Source organism: Eulemur rufifrons, chromosome 19, assembly GCF_041146395.1.
Source record: "Eulemur rufifrons isolate Redbay chromosome 19, OSU_ERuf_1, whole genome shotgun sequence".
NCBI lineage: Eukaryota > Metazoa > Chordata > Mammalia > Primates > Lemuridae > Eulemur > Eulemur rufifrons.
This window is the reverse complement of record NC_091001.1, coordinates 32,711,605-32,731,674: the sequence shown is the minus strand read 5'-3', so window position 1 is coordinate 32,731,674 and position 20,070 is coordinate 32,711,605. Positions and strand designations below refer to the sequence as shown.

General features: G+C 38.8%; 1 protein-coding gene across 1 annotated transcript in view; it reads right to left on the bottom strand.

Annotated features, from left to right (window-relative positions):
* The window catches only part of CLNK (cytokine dependent hematopoietic cell linker), a 152,650-nt gene that overhangs the window by 18,694 nt on the left and 113,886 nt on the right, over positions 1-20,070 (bottom strand). Inside the window, exons 14-17 of the mRNA XM_069493852.1 lie at positions 13,675-13,702; positions 9,881-9,899; positions 7,663-7,744; positions 3,955-3,995 (exon numbers count right to left, since the gene is read on the bottom strand). Of these exons, the coding sequence (XP_069349953.1) occupies positions 3,955-3,995; positions 7,663-7,744; positions 9,881-9,899; positions 13,675-13,702 (170 nt within the window). The remainder of the gene's footprint in view (positions 1-3,954; positions 3,996-7,662; positions 7,745-9,880; positions 9,900-13,674; positions 13,703-20,070) is intronic.

The window sequence follows — 20,070 nt, the reverse complement described above, 5'->3', positions numbered from 1 at the left end:
AAGAAACAAAAAAGTCAATACAAAACAGGGCAAGCAGGAGGCACAAAAAATGTCAGAACAGATCTAAAAATATTAGTAACACACAATAAATATCAAAAGTGCAAACTTAGCATTTAAAGATCAAATGTAGGTTGTTTTAATTCCAGTTGTATACTAATTGCACATCTAAAGTCTAATAACACAGCGAGCTCATAAGTGAAAGAATGGAGAATTGTACCCTAGGCAAATCCTAACCGAGAGAAAGCTAACAGACCTATACTAATATAAAATAGAATATAATTAAAAACTTTGTTTTAAATTATAGTGAAGCAGTAGGTAGAGACTTGTTATTCAAATGGCCATACATAACTTTTCAACATGGATTGAAGCAATAAGAACATACTTGAGAGGAGAAAATAACCATTATTAGCATTTCTTATGACTTAGACTGTGTTGCATACATAATCGTGTTCAGTGATTATGAATTTTTCATGATATTGTGGCAACTGATTTATTATTTTTTAACTCTGAGTGCCTTGTTTGAATATTTAAAAAGTCTTACTTGAAAAATAGAGCAATTGGAAACAGTTATGCATTTTAGTCTATTCAGAGAGTAAGTTAAATAAAAAAAAAAAAAAAAAGAAACAAAAAGAACAACTTTGCCAAGTAATTTTTCCCTGCAGGCCTGGGTTGATCTTTGTTGAATGAATCAATGAATGAATGAAATTCTGAGCATGTAACCCACTATAAGTATTTAATTGATTTTGTTGTAAAATAATGGAAGCAGCTAATCTTTGGAAAGTTTTTCTTACATAAAATATTGCATTTGAGTTTTGTAACCCTTAGAACTCTCCTACTTGGAGAATGGAGGGGTCACAGAAATGAAGATACAAGGTAAGTGAAAGAACATTGGGAATAGCATGTCATAGGCGGTCAATAAAATTTGAGGCAGCATAGCCTAATAAAAAAGACATGGGTTGAAAAATCACACTGATATCAATAATTACTAATATTTTAAAATTCTTATGTAGATAAAGCTCTTAGTACAATGCCTTACCCGTACCTGTTACTCCATAAATGCTAGCTGTGAGTGTTGCTTATTTATTAGAGAAATGCAGCTCTAGACCTTTATGTTGTAACTTATAATAAAGAATTTATTTTAAGCAACTACACCATAAATTTTTATTAGAAAATTTTAATTTGCCCTTACACACAATTTAAAAAAACAATTTTATAAGAAATTAAGCCATATATTTTAAATAAAATGAAACCATTAGTAGAAAAAAAAACCTAAAAACAAACAAAAAAGAAAATAAATCATCCATAATCCCAATTTAGAGAATGATAATGTTACTATTTTGGAGCATAATCAAGCCTTTCTGGACACTCTTCCAACACATCAAAATATTTTTTTGCCCTGAGATCTACTTGCTTGGGATCCTAATAGTTTAGCTTGAATTCATTTACGAAAGAATTGAGCCATATCTGTTTATCCATCAGTAACTGAACTAATGTATATCCATTCAATGAAATAACAGAATAAAAAAGATAGACTATTGATGCATGCTACAACATGGATGCATCTCAGAGTAATTATCCTAAGGGAAAGAAGCCAAGAAAAAAGAATGCATACTGTGTGATACCATTTACATACAAGTCTAAGAAATGCCAACTGATGTGCAGTAGCAGAAAGCAGTGGCCTGGGGCTGGGGGTGGGTGGGAAGGGTGCTGGGGTGCGTTACAGAGAAGCAGAGGAGACTGGGGCGAGACGGATGTGCCCATCCTCTTGACTGTGGAGATGGCTTCATGGGGTCTACATAAGTCAAATGCATCAGAGTGTACACTTGAAATATGTGCAGATTATTGTATGGCAACTGTACCTCTACAAAGCTGCTTTTAAAAAATAAAAATTGCCAGGACATAAAAAAAAAAAAGGAATAATTGAACTTTTCCAAAATTCTTTTCTTATTTGTAGAATAAGTATAATAATATCTACATCTGCAGAGGTGTAGATTTCACTATTCTGGATGAATGCCCACAACTGAAGCATTCAAGTTATTTAATAAAACCTGTAAGCTTTGGAGAGCCTACTACACTAAAAATTCTGGGAGAGTAGCGATTGTGTATTGTACTTAATATTGCCAAGTACTGGTGATCCAGAGATGAATTTTTACATAGTAGAGTGAATATATTAGTTGATGGGGAAGCATCTCAGGAGCTTAAACACTGGTTAGTAGAAGGGTGTATCTATTCTGGGTTCTTCCAGCCCAGCCTGATTTTGGGTACAAACCATGTGCTTTGGTGGATATTTGTTTACTGAAAGAGGGAATTAATGGAGGCCAAAACATTTCTTTATCCATCCCAGACCTCTTTATTCAACCTTGCTTCTTCTCAGATGAGTGGAAAACAACCTAAATGACCCCAGTGCAAATGATATACTCGCAGCCTTAAGATGTTTGACTGGACTCGTATCTGGAAGGCTGTCCCCATCACTAGCACTTCTATTCCATTCTTCAGTTGCTCTTTATTTTTTACTTGTGCATGATTTTGTTTTTCAGGTTAAGACTCTGGATTCCTCTCTAAGCTCCGATTCTGCCTCCCCATCCCTGCAACATATTTTCAGAACCTCGTAAGTAGTGCCCTTTCTGGGTCTGTTCAGCTCCGTTTCATCTTTGTCCACCCAGATCTGACCTTTAGGACTCCAATTCCTGACATTTGGTGCCTAGGGTTTGAGTCCATTGGATTAATCACAGCCCTCTTTGGGCACCTTTTAAGTAAAGGAACCCTCTCTTGGGAAACACCTATTAGCAATGTGTACGTTAGGGGAAATGAGTTTATCAGATCAGTTTTCCAAACTAAGGCCTAGATGGCACATGGCAGAAATGAAATGAAATCATAATGGAAGCCAGGGAGAAAACCCTGGCAACTGAGGTCAATTAGACAGAGAGAAGACAAGGGAATGCAGAAAAGAGGGAAGGATATTAAAATGTAACAGTTGCCTAGTATGTGCCAAGCAGAGGTCTGTGTGTGTGTGTGTGTGCATGTGTTATATTAACATATGAGTGAATATTGTTTTAATTTTATGCATAGGAGAGGGTGAAACTCAAAGAATTAGCTTGCTCAAGGTTATCCTATTGTAGGGAGAGAGGCAGAATTGGGGTGAAGATAAGCAGAGCCCTCACCCTTTCTTGTGCACCCCGTGGGCTTTGCTTCCTTCAGCCCCAAACCCTCTTTTCTGGCTCAGCAGAGAGAGATTACATCACTTTACCTGAACACAGAATCTCTATGGTGTATAGAGCAAAGAAAGAAAGACAAACAGACATTACAGACCTAGTTTGGGCAAAATAATAGTAATAGAATCCAAATGCACTGCTAATAGTTATATGACACTCTATTTATATAGTGCTTTACATATCACTACAGACGTGGTATCCTTCTGATTTTTATCTTTACAAAGGGGTCAGTTTTATTTTCTCCATTTCTCAAATGTTTCTTAAGATAAATTTATTATGTACCTAGTGGATTGGGGAAAACTAAAAGTTTGTCAAGAACAACTGTTGGAAAGGATGGGAGGAAGGGGAGCTCATAAAGTGTTAGTGAGACTAATTGAAATGTCTACTTAGGAAAACACATCTCGGGCAACCGAAGAGATGCAGATCCTAAGACACAGCAATTTCACTCTTACAAAGAGAAATTATCATACTGTGTCCATGCGAAGACATCTGCACTAGTGTTCAGGGCATAATGATGTTCTGTGAGGAAAAAACTGGAAACCACCTAAGCGATCGCGTTTAATTACGGATTAAAATTACATCATATTAACAAAATGGAACACTATCAATGAACATGAGCTAATTACATCCACACACATCAGCTCAGTGACTCGGGTTCATGAAAGTTAAGTCACAGCACAGGAATATCATAGTATGGCATCTTACCTGTTTATTTTGTAATTCTTACGTAACGTGCTCTTACCTCTGTTTTGCACACCGGGGTTTCTCATCATGAATGAAGAACTGAAAAGAAATGTTAGAATTGAAAGAATGTTAGTATTTCCCTTGGTGGTAAAATTCCACTCAGAGGCAAAGTCAATGACAGTGGCCTGAAGTCACATTTATAAAGCACTTTATATGTTATTGGATATTCTAGAGGAATCATTTGCTTTGTAACGCAGTAGGAGGCTGATGCTTCTCCTTTCTCAAGACTGACAAATATTAGATATGGAACAAGTTGACTGATCCATGCAAGTTCTGCTCATGTCATTTTAGTGAGCACATATCCATGACTCTTTACTTTATGGGGACATGAGTTTAGACTTGCCTTGTTGGTGCAGTCACTATAGAAAACAATATTTCACTGGTTGGGGGCTCATAGTCTGTAGAAACTGTTTACCAACTGAGAGCCAACCATAGTGTGGAAGAAGAGTATAGAAATCATTTTATTTCTTCTTGAAATATCAGCGGGGTAAGAAGACCATGTGGATTATTGTGAAAAATCCATAAAGAAAAAGGGATTATGAAAATGTAAGACAAACAAAATAACAATATGCATGTTTAAACACACCAAAAATCATATTACTGAGACTATTCATCAATGGCTTTACTTTACTTAATATTTAGCTCTAAAATTTTCTGGTTCATTTTTGTGTTGTGGTCAGCATCCATATAAATTCCAGGTGCTACCACAGTTAAATCTAATTACATGGGGAATGCTTTGTACCAAGGATTGTTCTATTGACTATAGCCTGTGGGTTAATTAAATGAAACCTGACTCTTTTCTAGCACTGATGAAATCAACTGAGTGTATATCTGGTTTTTGTTATCTCCACAAAGGCCTGGGGTCTTACAGCATGCTCTGTAGGTAAAAATGCTAGCAGTTCATCCAGCCACCACACTGGGCTGTCATCACCAGTCATCACTAGTCAGACTTCTACTGACATTCAAGCTTTGACTTTGTTAAAACCAGAATTGCTTTATTAGAAGCCAGTGTACAATGTGTTAAATGTCTGGGAAAAAATGAATACTAAAATTTCTCTGTTCTAATTTTTTCAGGAATTTTTAGAAAATATTGAAGGAATAGAAATATCCTCTGAGAATATTCTCAAGTATACAGTTTCTAAGAACAGATGCCGAAAAAAAAAAAAAAGCAAAAACAAAAAACTAGAAATAAAGATGATGATTCATTTAACAAACATGTGCTGAGCACTTACTAGGCACATGGTGTGTTTTGGGAAATATAAAATGAATAAGACACGGCCTTTGCCTTAATGGAGCTTGGTTTGTGGAGGTGAGACATCCTGGTACCATAATCATAATATAGGGTAAATGCCATAGTACAGATGAGCACAAAACAGAAGGTTCTGTGGTAATAAAAGGACATTTAAACTAGACAAAATTGCTTTGGGTCTCAGGAAAGGCTTCCTTGGAAAAATGCTCACTAAGCTGACCCCTGAAGGATGAACACAAGTGAGAGTGTGTTCCAGGAACTCTTAGAAGGAGCAGCATGTGCAAAGGCTCAGAGGCAAGAAAATATGGCCTATTCTGCAAGAGACCAGAACGTCATTCCTTATGGATGAAAGGTAGGGTGTAGAGACAGTCAGTGTTGTTAGAAGGCTACTGTAATAGTTCATGCAAAAGTTAGTGGTGGCCGGTCTATGCTGGGAGCTGGAGAAATGGGGAAGAAATGGATACATTCAAGATGTGTTTTGGAGGTAGAATTTTGGGAGTTGGAAATGGATTGGATAGGAAGAGTGAGGATGGGAAAGAGAGCTTACCATTTCCTGAGGTGAGGAAGTTTACAGGAAGATATTGTTGGTTTGGGAATGAGAATAGAAATGAAGTGTTTGGTTTTGAACATTTTGAGTTTGTGGTGCCCGGGATCTATCTAAAGAAAACTGCCCCATGGGTAATTAGATGCATAGGTCTGGAGCCAAGGGAGCTGGTTCGGGCAGAAGACAGAGATTTGGGAGTTATCAACATAGGGTTGACATTTGACACCAGGGATGGATGTGACTCTGTGGGCTTTACTGACAGAAAAGAGGACCTCAGGTGAACTCTGAGAAACACCACCATTTAGAGGTCAGTTTGGGAAAACTTCAAGATGAGGACTTAGTGGCAGCAGCCAGTTAAGAGGGGAAGAAAAATTGGGAAACTTTGTTTGTTTAATTTATTGAACAGACAGAAGCAGCCAAAACCACATTAAACAATGACTACAGATATGAATCCAACTGGAGAGCTCCTTATTTTTTCACTACAGTATGATAGTCTTTTTTTTTCTCCTTTTAAGAAAGGGTATTATATTGTGGTAGGAGGAAGAGGTTTTTTTAATCAGTTTGGGACTTAAACAGCGGAAAGCCTAATAAGAGTTATGAAGCCATAGTCCTAATACCCACAGGCCAAAGAGCGGGAGCGAAGTAACTGAAGGTGCACTCTAGGACAAGGGAAGCCAATGAGGGAGGGGAAACCTGGGGTGTGGCCGCACCCTCGATGCACAGGGCCTGGCAACAGCAATGAGAGCTGACTTTTATTGGGCTCTTGCAACATGCCTGACTCTGCCCCAAGTTTCTCATGTAAGATAGTGACGTCGCCCAAATCACACAGTTCACTAGCAATGAAGACAGGCTGTCTGACTTCAGTGGATCTCGCCTAACCACTCTTCCATTCTGCCACAAACATGGTATGCTCCCAGATTAAATGTTTATTGAATAAATAAATGGCAACATTTTAGCCGTGGACAGGCACCCAGGGATAGTCAGGATTCATGGGCTGAGTTTTTAGAATCAAGTCATTATAGGCAGCATGGGCAGCTGAAAAGTGCCTGGGATTTGAGTTTGGGCTTGACTTCAAGTATAAAGGACTCGATCTTTCTGGACCTCAGATTTTCTACTCAGGAATGGATAAGAACTACTTCTGGCTTCATTGTAGTTTTAAGGTGGGGTCTGACAGACGGCTAGGAGTTTTCCAGGTGGGGATAGGAGTAAGTATGGGGCAGTGTTAGAGGCAGGGGAGTGGTGTGGGCAGATGCCATCAGTAAGTGATGCTGCGGCAGCTGGAAGGCGTCTGATGAAGCTGCAGTGCAGAAAGGGAGGAGAGAGCAGCTTGAACTGTGGTGGGAGCCCCTGGTCAGAGTGAGACCATGAGGGCCTTCCAGCACTCATACTGAAGGCCCTGGATTTTTTTTAAGGAAGCCACTACTAATTTGCAATGACCTTGGTCAATGAACCACCTGCCTGAGTCTTACTCAACTCTTCAGTTGGGTTGACAGTTGTCACAATAACCTCATCAGGCAAGTATTTAATCAGTTAATGGCACTTTCAATACCTGGTCCTCTATCCATAAAGTGCTATTCAAAAGTAATAATAAACTTTGTTGTGGTCATCAAATGAGAATAGCTAGAAACAACCAACTTTTCCTCCAGATTGACTGGCATCTATTTTAATTAATCCTATCTAGTGAATATTCAATCCTTAAAATCCCCCAAACTTCTATAACACTCAATCACTTATAATTTCAGAATGAACAACATCATTAAATTAAATAACAGCTGTGAATCACAAGTTTCTCATGGGCCTCATCATTGGGCGTCAGAAACAAAGGCCAAAGATTTTCTCAGTGGTCATTATTCGAGGCAGCGCATGACCTGACCCTAAACCTAGGTCACGACAAGGGGTTCCTGGCTCCTTACCTGGTAATGGCAAGTGGAATTTCTTGAGTATTTTGGTTTTGTGACAGATGAGATGATTCAGGCTTTATCTGGTGATGAAGAACTGTGTGAAACAGTGATATAATTTGGTCATATTGCAAAATAAAAATGAACGAGAACCATTTAAAACCCACTGGAATGACTATACTTTCATCCAAGTTACCTCTGATTATTAGGAAGGGGCTGTTGGTGGTCAGTGGAAACTATAACCCGTATATTCTACAACTCTACTGGCTTCTGAGAATAAGTTTTCCCTGAGGCTATGGAATTTGCTTTGGATATTTACAACCTAGAAAATATCATTGAACTTCTCAGAAGTACAGAATATTATTAATACATTGGAAGGTATTTTAGGGATAATTCTAGACCGGTTAACTTAAAAGACTTTTAGCTTCATTCTCATTCTATTCATTCATTAATTTATATCATTCAACAAATATTTACTGAACACCTGCTATGAGACAGGTACTCTGCCAGAATCTGGGATACAGTGGAGAAGAAGACAGACATGGTTCTTACATTCTAATGAAAGGAGACAGAAAATAAGCATGCAAGTAGATCAATAAGAGCATTTCAGACAGTATAAAGTGATATAAAGAAAACAAAGTGCTACTTTGGGTTACAGAGTGACTGTGTGTGTGGTTCAGGAAGACCTGTCTGAGAGAGGGCACCTGAGGAATAAGTCACACCATAGACCTGTTCTGGATGATACAGGGAAAGAGGATGCTCAATGCTGTATTCTCATGCTCCTCCGTGACAGAGCAGGTGAGTTCCCAGCATTCTGATGTATGCCAGGAGTCCCCACCTGGTTACAACTAGGGATACATTTTCTCAATTTTTTCCCCTTGATCATCAAGTTTTGAAAAGTTCTGCCAACCATACAAACTGGAGTTATTTAGTAATTCCATACACCATTGATGTTATTGCTTTTTTTCCTTTTCACCATAGATAGATTTTAACCAGCCACCCAGAATTACCAAGGGCACATGATAATATTATGATATGACATCCCATAAAACACTCTCCCATTTGTGGCTGTAAGTAATAAAGCTAAGAATAAATACAGACACTGACATGTCTTAATTTTGGTTGTTATTCTGTGCTCCGTCCAAGGTTGATCACGAACTGGCTACCTTTGATTGAAGGACTGTGATTACTTGAAATGTGAGTCAGTAACTGGTCCATTAATCACACAGCCCATAAAATTATTTCATGTCATCAACAGCTACCCAGGGCACCTACCCCCCTTGAGCTGAATGTTGTTATGTTGATAATCCTGGAAGCCCTGATGCAACAACACCTGGACGTTTTAGTTAGGCTGTGGAGCCTCACTGTGGGAAAGGACATGGTTTTCATTAGAGTTAACAATTATTTAAACTCGGCAACAAACACCCACAACCTCCATCAGTGACCCTTGGGGAATCCACAAACATAGGTCAAGCCCTTTTTCAAGTTTAACTCCCTCAATATACAGAGAAGAGTCGACTTGAGATCCACAGAGGAAATGCAACTTGACCCAACCACACGGTAAGTTGGTGGCAAACCTCTGAAATCCTAACACAGCATTGCTCTGTTGAGCTATGCTGTCTCTTGTGAACTCTTTGGGCCATGACGCAGGACCTCTGGCCCTGGACATAATTCTTCATTCTAAGCAAAGGGAGAGCAGTGTTTCAAAGGTGAGCATGAAGGGACTACCTGCTTAACATCCTGCCATTTAGGATGTGAGTGAGTGTTAGATTGCATGCTCCACAACGACACCAACACTGTACAAGCGTGTGTGTGCATGTGTGTGTATGAAAGAGGCATGTATGTGTGAGCCTGGGTGACACCAGAGGCAGAGGGACACCAAACGCTTCCCTGGAGGAGGGGGCCAGCAATGTCTTTCCAAAGTGGCAGAGAGTGACAGTATGACTACTTTTGGTCAGTAGCCTGTGGATAAAGAAAGACCTCTTGCCCACTCCTGATTTAAATTATCCTGTTTAGACTAGAGAACTCTTGAACAGACTGTGAGGTCCTGGATCTGTCTGGATCACATCATCTCTCTCTCTCTCTCTCTCTCACACACACACACACACATACACCCTCATACATCCCAGGCTTCAAAACAATCAACCTTTTAAATAATGACTAGCACTTTAGATCTAGAAACAGAACTTATTCTAATACTATTAGGGTAAGAAAACAAATGTAAATAATTCACCTTTTTCTGCTCCAAGGACCTGTATTAAATTAAAAAAAATAATGTTGAATGACTCCTGGTGATAGAGGATTAAATGTAATATCATGTGTTTTTTAGATCATTTGGTTAGTGGTGTTTGGGCAAAGTTTTTGTTAGTATAGATTCTTTTTTAAAAAAATCTACAAAAATTTTCTAAAAGACTAAGCAAAAACTAAAATTTTAGACTCTGTGTAATGTAACAGACAAGTTACAAAGTCTGCTGATGAGCCTATAAATTGCATTGGCTCTTTTGGAAAGCAATTTGACCACAGTTATCAAAAGTTGTAGACATATTCTATTCTTATCCCAGTAATTCCATTGATAAGACCAATTAAGAAACAGCCTGAATTTTGGACCAAGTTCTGTGTATGAATATGTTCAGTACACCCTTACTTTTATAGTGTCAAATTATTGGAAACAGTCTACATGCCCAGGTAAGTGAAAATCATTAAGTTAATTTTGGTGCTATCCTCCCTTATTGGAATATTATAAAGGCATTGTAAGTATTTATGTAGAGAATGAAATACGATGATCACTATAAGTATGCATCAATGTTACATAAAAAGTTCAGGATAAAAACTGGACCCATGATATATTTTCATGCTACTACATTTTATATGTATGCATATGTGTCTGTGTATGTTAATGATTTAAAGTAATATGATAAAATATTAACCAATAAGACTATGGTTAGTTTTTTCTTTATACTTATTCTGAAATTATTTTAAAAAATAAGCATAAAAATATTCACATTATTCATTTTAAATGTAGCCATTTATCTTTTTGAACATTTCCTCTCTCTTTCCTTCTTTAATGGTGGCAGAATTCCTAATCAACCTTTATTATGAAAAACTACATGTTTTTTGGGCTTCCATCTTTGGGGGCCCCACTCGAATCCTGAAGAATCAAAAAGCCTTACAGTAGGTTCAGTATTTGCTGGAGTGTTTATATAACTGCAAATAATTTTATGAAGTCTATATGGCATCATCTGGGGATTCACCTTAGGTATTATTTATTATATATTTATTAAATAAAACACTTCCTTAACCTATGGGATGAAAGAGGTCACTGGCCTAGTGGGATCCATGAACCTTGTGAAATGAAAGCTAAATTTTTTTCTCTGTAAATATATGTATATCTGTTTTTTCCCCTATGGTGAGGAAGGTTTATTATACTTTTGATCAAATTTTCAAAGGGGTGGAGGGTCCATGATATGTTAAAAAACCATGGGCTTACAGATAAGGTCCAAAGAGGTGATGCAGTTTACCCAGGTTCCCACAGTTATTTTGAGGGTAAACTGACCCTGAACCCAGCTCTCCTGACTCACATTTGTTTCACAGCCAAGAAACCTTTAGCAACAAATTGCTTAGAGAGGCGTTGTATGTCTTGTCTGAAGCTAGCCAACAGAGAAGGCTTTTTGTTTCAAAGACCTTGGCATCCCTTAGCGTTCTAGAAAGAGGATGTACATTTCATTATGGATAGCAAATAACAGCCAATCTATAGGCTAAGTAAAAAGGGTAATGAATCCATTCTAATGAGTGGTTTGAGAGTCTCCCCACTGAGTCTTCTCCAGGACTTTGAACCTGGCAGTTCAAAGTGCTCAATCAGATGGAGCAGTAGTTCTCAGGCTTGTCAAAGGCCGGGGAAGCAGAGCTGTAAATACTGCTGAGAAGCCCTCTGCCTGGAGAGCAGTTGTTTTATTTAATTGAGACCCAGCCAACTTTTTGCTTGAGGGCTCTGAATTTAAAATCAAATGCAATTAGAAAAGCAGAGTGAAATCTCTCTAGTTTTTCTATTTTAATATTTTATTGTTAGAAAATAAACACATTAAAGTTAAATAGCGATATCTCCTTTATTACTTCCCTCTTTCTCCCGTTTTTCCTCCCTCTCTTCCTTCCCCCGCCTTCTTCCCTCCCACCTCCCTGCCTTCCTTTCTTCCCTTCTTTTCTCCTCCCTCCTGGCTCCTGTCATCTCTTCCTTCCTTTTTCTTTTTTATTACTTTAGCTCAGAGGTGTTTCTGTATTTTTTAAGGCAGAGAGTCATGGCTGTGGGGAGGAGACCTGGACTTTGAGATTTCCTGGACTAGCTCTGTCTCTTGCCAGCTGTGGGGACTCTGGCCAACTTTGCCACCTCTGCTCATTTTTTTCCTTAGGGCTTTGTGAGGATAAAATGAGACAGTGAGTGTCCACTTTCTTTGACGACTCTAAAGTGTCTTGTGAATTTGAGTTGGAGTAGGCAGCACATCATTTCTGCTGGAACAGATTCTAGCCAGCAGACAGAATTCAAGCAAGCACGTAACACACACACAAGGGCAGCACTGCCCTTGGAGATGAGATGGGCTTTTGAAATGGAAAAACGATCTTGAATCTCCCCCCAGACAAACAATGGGGAAGTATCTCAGCAAAAGATAAGGAGTGAGAATGTATTTTTCTACTAGATCTTGATCTTTAGATGATACCAACTTGTAGCAGAAAGCCAACCAAAGTGGCAAAGGAAACAGTCTTGCATGCTCCCTGAAGTCCAAGGCTGACTTCCCCACTTTCCTCTTGCTTGTTTAGGATTGGAGGACCTACTGTCCTGTCAGATTGACCAATAACTTAAGATCATCTTGAGTGGTGGCAAATTATTGCTTGAGATACATGAGCTTGGCCCACAGGAAGAAAGGAGTGACATTCTGGGTTCAGGCACCTTAGATGTGTAGGTTCCCCCAGCAGCTGGGAATCACCCCCAGCTTGCTCCTTCTGGATGGCACTTGGGAAGTCCAGTAGCTCCCAGAAAAGCATAAGCCTGGTGAAGTCCTCTGTGGAACCAGAGCTCTTCCTCTCATCCAGCAGTTATGTATGTTATCCTTCTGGACATGATTGTTTTATGGACTAGAGGGATTAGAGGTAATAGATGTCTTGTTTGAGTGACAGACTGGATATGTGACTTTTGATTTTAACATTCTGATAAAGCCAACAAATAAAAAAGAAAGAAAATAAAGAAAGAAATCAACCTCTATGGTCAAGATGCAAGAGCATAGGTCAAATATGAAGACAACAACCGAAACCCTTAGAAGTCCAGAGAGAGTGAGGTGAGGCCACTCGTGTTGTTGGACAGAGACTTTCCAGCAGTCATGGGTGACCCACCTTCCACCCTTATAGAAGGCTCTACATCTTACATGACTTGTAGTATTTATTTAGCCTCTACTAGTGACCTGGCCATTTGTGCACTTACTTCTATTTACTTTGCCTTTATCAAAACAACTGTGCAAAGAAATATACCCATCCCTATTTTATGGCTGAAGAAAGAGAAATGGGTGGGTGTAGAAGCACTTGCCAAAGTTCACAAAACTAGTAGGTGGCAGAGCAGGATTCAAACCCAGGTCTGTGTGACTCTGAAGCTCATATTCCTTCTACTTTGCAGTTCTGTCTTTCTTATGAAGAACAAATATCAAAGTACAATACACTTTCCAACATTTTATTTCTGTAATGCTGGAGATTGGAAGCCATCAGTGGAGACTTTGTCTTCCATGTGGAATTGGGTGTGTTCTTTATTGTATCAGTAAACACTGAATGAACATGGCAGCACAACAGGATCCTGGTTTAAAACCTGGATTTTAACTTGCTTTACTTTGGCTTTCTCACCTTTAAAATAGGGATAAAAGTACATTTTGAGCATAGCTATTGTGAGAATTAAGGGTGATAAAGTAACCGAAGAATAGCATCTTGCCCATCACAGACACTTAATGCACAAAAGTCTCCTTCTTTGTTTCCCAGGACAAAATTGCTACTTACCTCACTTAAGTCCTTTAAGCTTATCTGTCTGCAAGAAAAAGAAATACAGTGTTACATAAAATACAGTTCATAATGACCAAAGTAAAATCATTCTGAGCCCTTACAAACCTTTCATTACATTTTCATTACCAAATTAACAGCCCATAGTCCAGTGTGATATTTATCACTGTCCCATAAAACTAAAGCCAGGTTATTTTTCTCATAATTTTCTAAGGAAAAGAAGAAGTTAAGAGCCAATATGAAAGGTGGTGATAGAAAGGACATGAATAAACTTGCTTCTCATTTTAGGAGAATTTAAATAACATCATCATTCCTCCTGACATTTGATTTTTCACGTCAAAGTTTCATTGGCACCGTCGGGCCTATTTTAACTTGATTTTAAAGCTCTTAGTCTTTTGCTTTGAAGAAATGTTAAGAGTTTTAAATATGAAGCTGTCAGGTAGTGGGATCCGGGGAAGGCATGTGTAACAGAAAGGATGCTGATACCAAAAGGAGATCTGAGGCAAGGAAAAGCATGAAATGAAATGGCAGGGAGAGAACTGGGCATGGAATTTGACAGTATGGACATTGGAAAGGTCTCAGAATACATTCCAAGCCTTTCATCATATTGGTAAGTCAGTTAACTTCTCCACACCTCATTTCTTTTTCATCTGCAAAATGGCAACAGGAGTATTCATCTTGGAGGGTTATTGTGAGAATTGCTAGAGATAACAATAAAAATGTCGGGCATTCAGTGGACACTATTGTTAGAATGTGGTTGAAATCAGGTGAGGAAGCTATGAAGGGAATGGCTGAGGGTGTACATTCCATCCACCCAGAGCTGCCGATGAAAGACTGGAACTGAAGAATGCAACGCTGATCTCAGTTGAAAGCTGCTAATCTAGAGTTGTAAGGGTCTGTTTGTATCAGGTAAGAGGATCCCAGAAGCATATCATGCACTGACATTGTAGCCCAGACTCAGATCTCCAAGCAATAGGCGACTGTACTGAGGTTCCAGTTTTTAACTTCGTACATCAGCCCATCTGAGATAGTACATCTTTACCTTTCTCCCCTTTTTAGTTGGACATGGGAGAAGATAAAGAGATTTGACTGGAGCTAATGAAGTAGAACAAACACCTAAAGTATTAATCATTTTGCATTAAATTGAGGCTAATTCTAGTGTTTTTAATGTTTAAGAGATCTGGAGTATTGGGAACATTGACAGATCAGCTGTGTGGCTTCGATTTAAAATGTATAACTGATTTTAGAATGGTGATTTTAAGTTATGAGAGTCAAGATATATTTGACTCTATTTGTGAAGAATTTGAACAATTTAAGAGATCATGAATTTTTCTATATCTATACATTTACTGCATTACATTTACAAAAATTGTTAAAGTTCTGCTTGCTAGGATTGAAGTCTGCCCTGTCAGCATTAGACATACTTAAAAATCAAGTAAGTTAAATTTATAAAGGTCTTTCAAATATTTACAGGGATTTAACTGATTTTGTATGTAAGTCTTACTGTCTAAGATTCCTTAACCTATCTAACTTGAATTAGTTGAAAATTTGTTGAAGAACAAGCAGAGTGATTGTCTCTTTGTTCAGATGAAATCACAATTGACAAATGAATGATGAAATCAATTGACAAATAGAGAAGGATACTTTATAGATAGAAATTTGAGGCATCAGAAAAGCGAGGTTTTGGAATTTGTAACTTTAATAAATTGCATTTAAAGCAAGAACCCAAGTGATTATAATGAGGGCTTTCTGTGCAGAGCAGGATGAGAAACTCTGGTCTCCTGATGTTCAAGTCCTCTCCACACTGCACACTGACTCTTTGAGAGCTTGAAACACATACATTTGTCCAAGTCTGTCTGCTGGAGATGGCCAATAAATCATGGTCATTAATTACATAGAAATTTTTTTTCCCACATTTTCTCCTATGCATAATAGGTTTTCAGTATAAATGTAAGGATATGACCTTTTACTATAAATATAGGCCTCCTTAAGCACTCCTTAGTTTTTGGCTTAGTTTTAACTGAACTGAACTTGAATCCTTGCTTTGTCCTCTGTGGGCTCTGTGACGCTGGATAAGTTAAATTTCCTCTCCGAGGCTTAGTTTTCCCGGCTGTAAGATGGATAAATCCAGAGAGTAATGAAGATGATTGCTGAAAGTTCTAATGAAAAATATACATATAATGCTATTTGGGATGAAATAACACTTTGCATCTGCAGAACATTTTAATATTCACACATTCTATAAAATTAAACTTTTTAGTCTGAGATAATTATAGATTCCCAAGTAGTTGTAAGAAATGATACAGAGAGATCCTGTGTACACGCTCCCCAGTCTCCTCCAACGGCAACATCTTAGAAAACTGTAATAATAAAATTTTCATTTTAAGATCAATAGTTTCCATTCATAAATGAGCATTTGTGAATATCCATAATCCATACTTTCTCTCTTTCAAGAGACCATGGTTTCTTGATATCTATAAAGATTTTTTTTCCACTTCTCAAATCATCAGAGCATATATTTTTGCCACTGAGATTGTTTGAATTGATGTGATGCCAGCATCGCTGGTTGAGAAGGGAAAGGCATAGTTAAGCAAGTGAGTGTTTTGTTTCTTAAATATCAGGTGCTGTATTTAACTGATATTTTGGATGAACCCTGCACTGTGGGCCGTTGAGTGTCCTGAAGCTTAAAGGACATATCGTGGCACAGTGATGTTGCTGTATTATCTGCGTCTTCATCAGTGAATTGGGGTAGTAATATTGCTTTTGTCACAGTGCTGTTGTGAGACTAAATAAGCAAATACACACAAAAGACTCCACACTGGGTCTGCTGTGTAGTTAGAACTCAGAGAATGTTGATGATTACCCTTATTGTTACTTAGGATGATTTTATTTGGTGCATGGAACATGGTATTAAAATTGCAATGGATACATACTGAAAATTATTCCCTTTTTAATTCTCTTTTAGATTATGTCAAGGAGAGAGTCTCAATTTGGCGGTGAGTATATATTAAACACCCCTCTAATAGTTGCCTATTTTCTCTTTTGTCAGAGAGAAAATTCCCTAGGCTCAAAGTTTTGGTCTGAAAGTATCTGTATTGAAGTTATTTATGGTAATGATATGTCTTTCTTTTAAGCAAATTTATTTTAGTAAAAAAATGAGCTGAGCAAAAAAAATATTAAGTGCACAGCTATTGTAAAAATCATAATAATGGTGCATAAATGGTTGAGGTTGTCTAACCAACATTCCCTAAACTTCCAAGTTCTCTTCTAGTTTTGAGCTGTCAATGAATGCTCTACATGATATTTTCCTTCACTGAAGTGCTTTGATGCAGCAATTGTTTTGTGAAGCCAAGACTTAGCTTTAAAAAAGAGAATGGCAGATGTGACAGAGACAAATGGGGGCTGAAACACAATAGCTGGACCCACGGTCACCATCCAGGGTGAGCACAGCCAGTTGCACAGGGCTGTGGCTGTCGGGCTGTCTGCTATTGATGCAGTTGATGGCCAGATGTAAACCTCGGCCTTTGCTTCTGGGGTAGCCACTTATCTCACTCGCGGTGCCCTACGGAACAGCTGGCGGAAAGAAAGCAGGTGCTGTTCTGCATAGGTCAGCTTGAAGCTCAGATTTCCAATATTCCTTCTGTTTCCAGAACAATAGCCTCATGTGGTTATTTGCATGTGATCCGGGTGTCAGTAACGATGATCTGACTATCCATGCATGCCCTGCCAACAACGAATCTGAAAGCACAGTTTTCTTCCTAAAGCAAAACTCTTCTATTTTCTTATTTCTGCTGGCATTCCCAGTGTCACCTACAGGGCTATGCATGTTTTTGTCCCCTCAACAGTCATATGCTGACCTTGTGACTTTGACTGAGTGACCTAACTTCTCTGAACCTTCGTGGCCTTATATGCCCAGCAGGTGGGGAACTAATATTTACTCAGCACCTGCATGCTAGCCGCTGGCCTGGGCACTTTATCTTTCCAAGGGCTCAGAAAACCATACTTTGCAGGGTTCCTGCACATTAGGATTCAATGAGATAAAATGTAATTATTCTCTGGAGGTATTCGAGGTGAAGAGATCCAACACAATTATTATGACATTTAAACGTGATAAATAAATGTTAATGGTAACTACAGGAACCCCAGCGATAACAAATGCCAACTTCTAAAGATGTCAATAGCACCAGGATGGTGGCAGAACAGACTGGTGTGACTTGGGCTGCAGAGGGATTCCTTGGGCAATTGAGGGAGCATAACATTGGCAACTTGGGTGTAGATAAGGTTTAACAACTTTCAAAGCTTTTGTGGCAGAACCTGGTTCCCTCTGGGTACACAGCCCTGTCTGCACGTTAGATCTACCTGAAGGGGCCTGAAAAATTCTAATGCTTAAGTCCCACTTCAGAACAATTAAAGTAGATATGGTGGATACTACTTGTTAAAAAGCTTTCTAATTATTTTAGTGTAAAGCCAGGATGAGAAACACCAGGACAATATAGCCCATTTCAAGAACAAAACAGGTTTATGGATGGCTCATTCTGCTGGGTACAGATAGGAGAAACTAGCTAATTGTCTTTCTCTCTCCTTCCTTCCTTCCTTCCTTCCTTCCTTCCTTCCTTCCTTTCTTTTTCTTTCTTTCTCTCTATGACAGGTATTATCTTAGGCACTTTATAGAAACTGCATACCTTCTCATCACAATTCTATCACACGGGATGGTTATTTTCTTTTTATAAATAAAGAAATCAGGACTCAGGGCAATTAAAGAGTTTTCTGAAATCAAACAGCCAGAAGTGGCTCAACTGAAATCCCAGCTCTGTTCTGCTGGGTCCCAAGATACTATTCTTTCCAGCATGAAGAAACAGAAGGAAGATAAAATCCTCTTTTCTCTACACTTAACAACCTCATCACCTTCAACGTTTTATTGGTCCTATTTTGTTTCCAACATTATCTCCCAACCACAAAAGACCGCTGCACTGTTAAAGAATGGATCTGCGACCCATTTGTGACTAAACCAGGTGAATTGACTCTGTCCGTGCTAGAAGAGGATCAACTGCTTGAGATCACCAATGATAATGGCCTTAAAAGTATGTTAGAGACAACTTCAAATTTCCATACCTTCTGGATTAAAGTCAAGACTTATCCTGAGGCTGCCACAAAAGCACTGAAAAGCCGGCTTCCATTTCCAATATCCTATCTTTGCGAAGCAGGGTTTTCTGCAGTGGCAGCAACCAAAATGAGATTGCGGAGTAGACTGGACATAAGCAACACACTTCAGGTGTCACTGTCTCTCATCACTCCTAGATGGGATCATCTAGTTGCAAGAAAAGCAGCTCAGGGCTCCCACTGATTCTGCATTATGGTGAGTTGTATAATTATTATATATTACAATGTAATAAGGATATTTAATAGAAATGAAGTGCACAATAAATGTAATGTGCTTGAATTATCCTGAAACCCTCTCCCCACCCCACCCCACCCCTCCACCATCCGTGGAAAAATTGTCTTCCATGAAACCGGTCCCTGGTGCCAAAAAGCTTGGGGACCACTGTACTAGCTCATGAGAAGTAGAATCTAAATTTCAACCTGGGGAATCTGAATACATACTTGAGAGCCTGTGATCCTTCCCAGGGTGTTAGGTTGGTTGACAGAGGGACAGACAAGGGAGGAAATTCTGTGGCAGAGAGGAGGAGGAGGAGGAGGAGGAGGAGGAGGAGGAGGGGGTTTCCAGAAGATTTATGTTCTTGTGGGGCAGTAAAGGATGAAAAGATGAAGTTACACTCGCCAGTCAGTTGAGTGAGGGATGACATTTTAGGCTATTTAATGTCTCTCATTAGAGCCAGTCATGAATGGGTTTCCCATAGAAGCTCAAAATGAGCCTTATATCTTGAATTTCTATATCCACAATAAAGGCTTCCTAACTAAATAATGCTTGTGCCCCAAACTGCTGATTCAAGCTTGCGGTAAGAAAGCATCATTCATTCTTCACAGGAACAGAACGAAATGCTAATCTCTGTTCTGACTTCTAAAATAAGGTAATTTGGGTAATTTAGACTCTTTGGGGGAAAAAAAATTCATTCGAGTTAGTCACAATTTGTGATTAGAGCCAGCTGCAGAATGTCCCACACATTTGGGAATGGGGATCCGTCATCAGTACCTAATACCAGAGGGTTGGTTTTATAATATTTATTTGTCAAAAAGGCAATCATGTTTTTGACAAAAGAGTTTTCAAGCGTGGTTATATTTCTCCAACCTGGGTGATGGGAAGCTGGGGGCCAATATTGGTTCTGGAATAGCCTGAACCCCTTTCAGTTTTTACCATAAAATACGCTGACTCTGTGCTGGCGTTTGACATTTTCTTTAATAACTAATGCAGGCTGCAAGTGAGCAATTCTTTCAGTA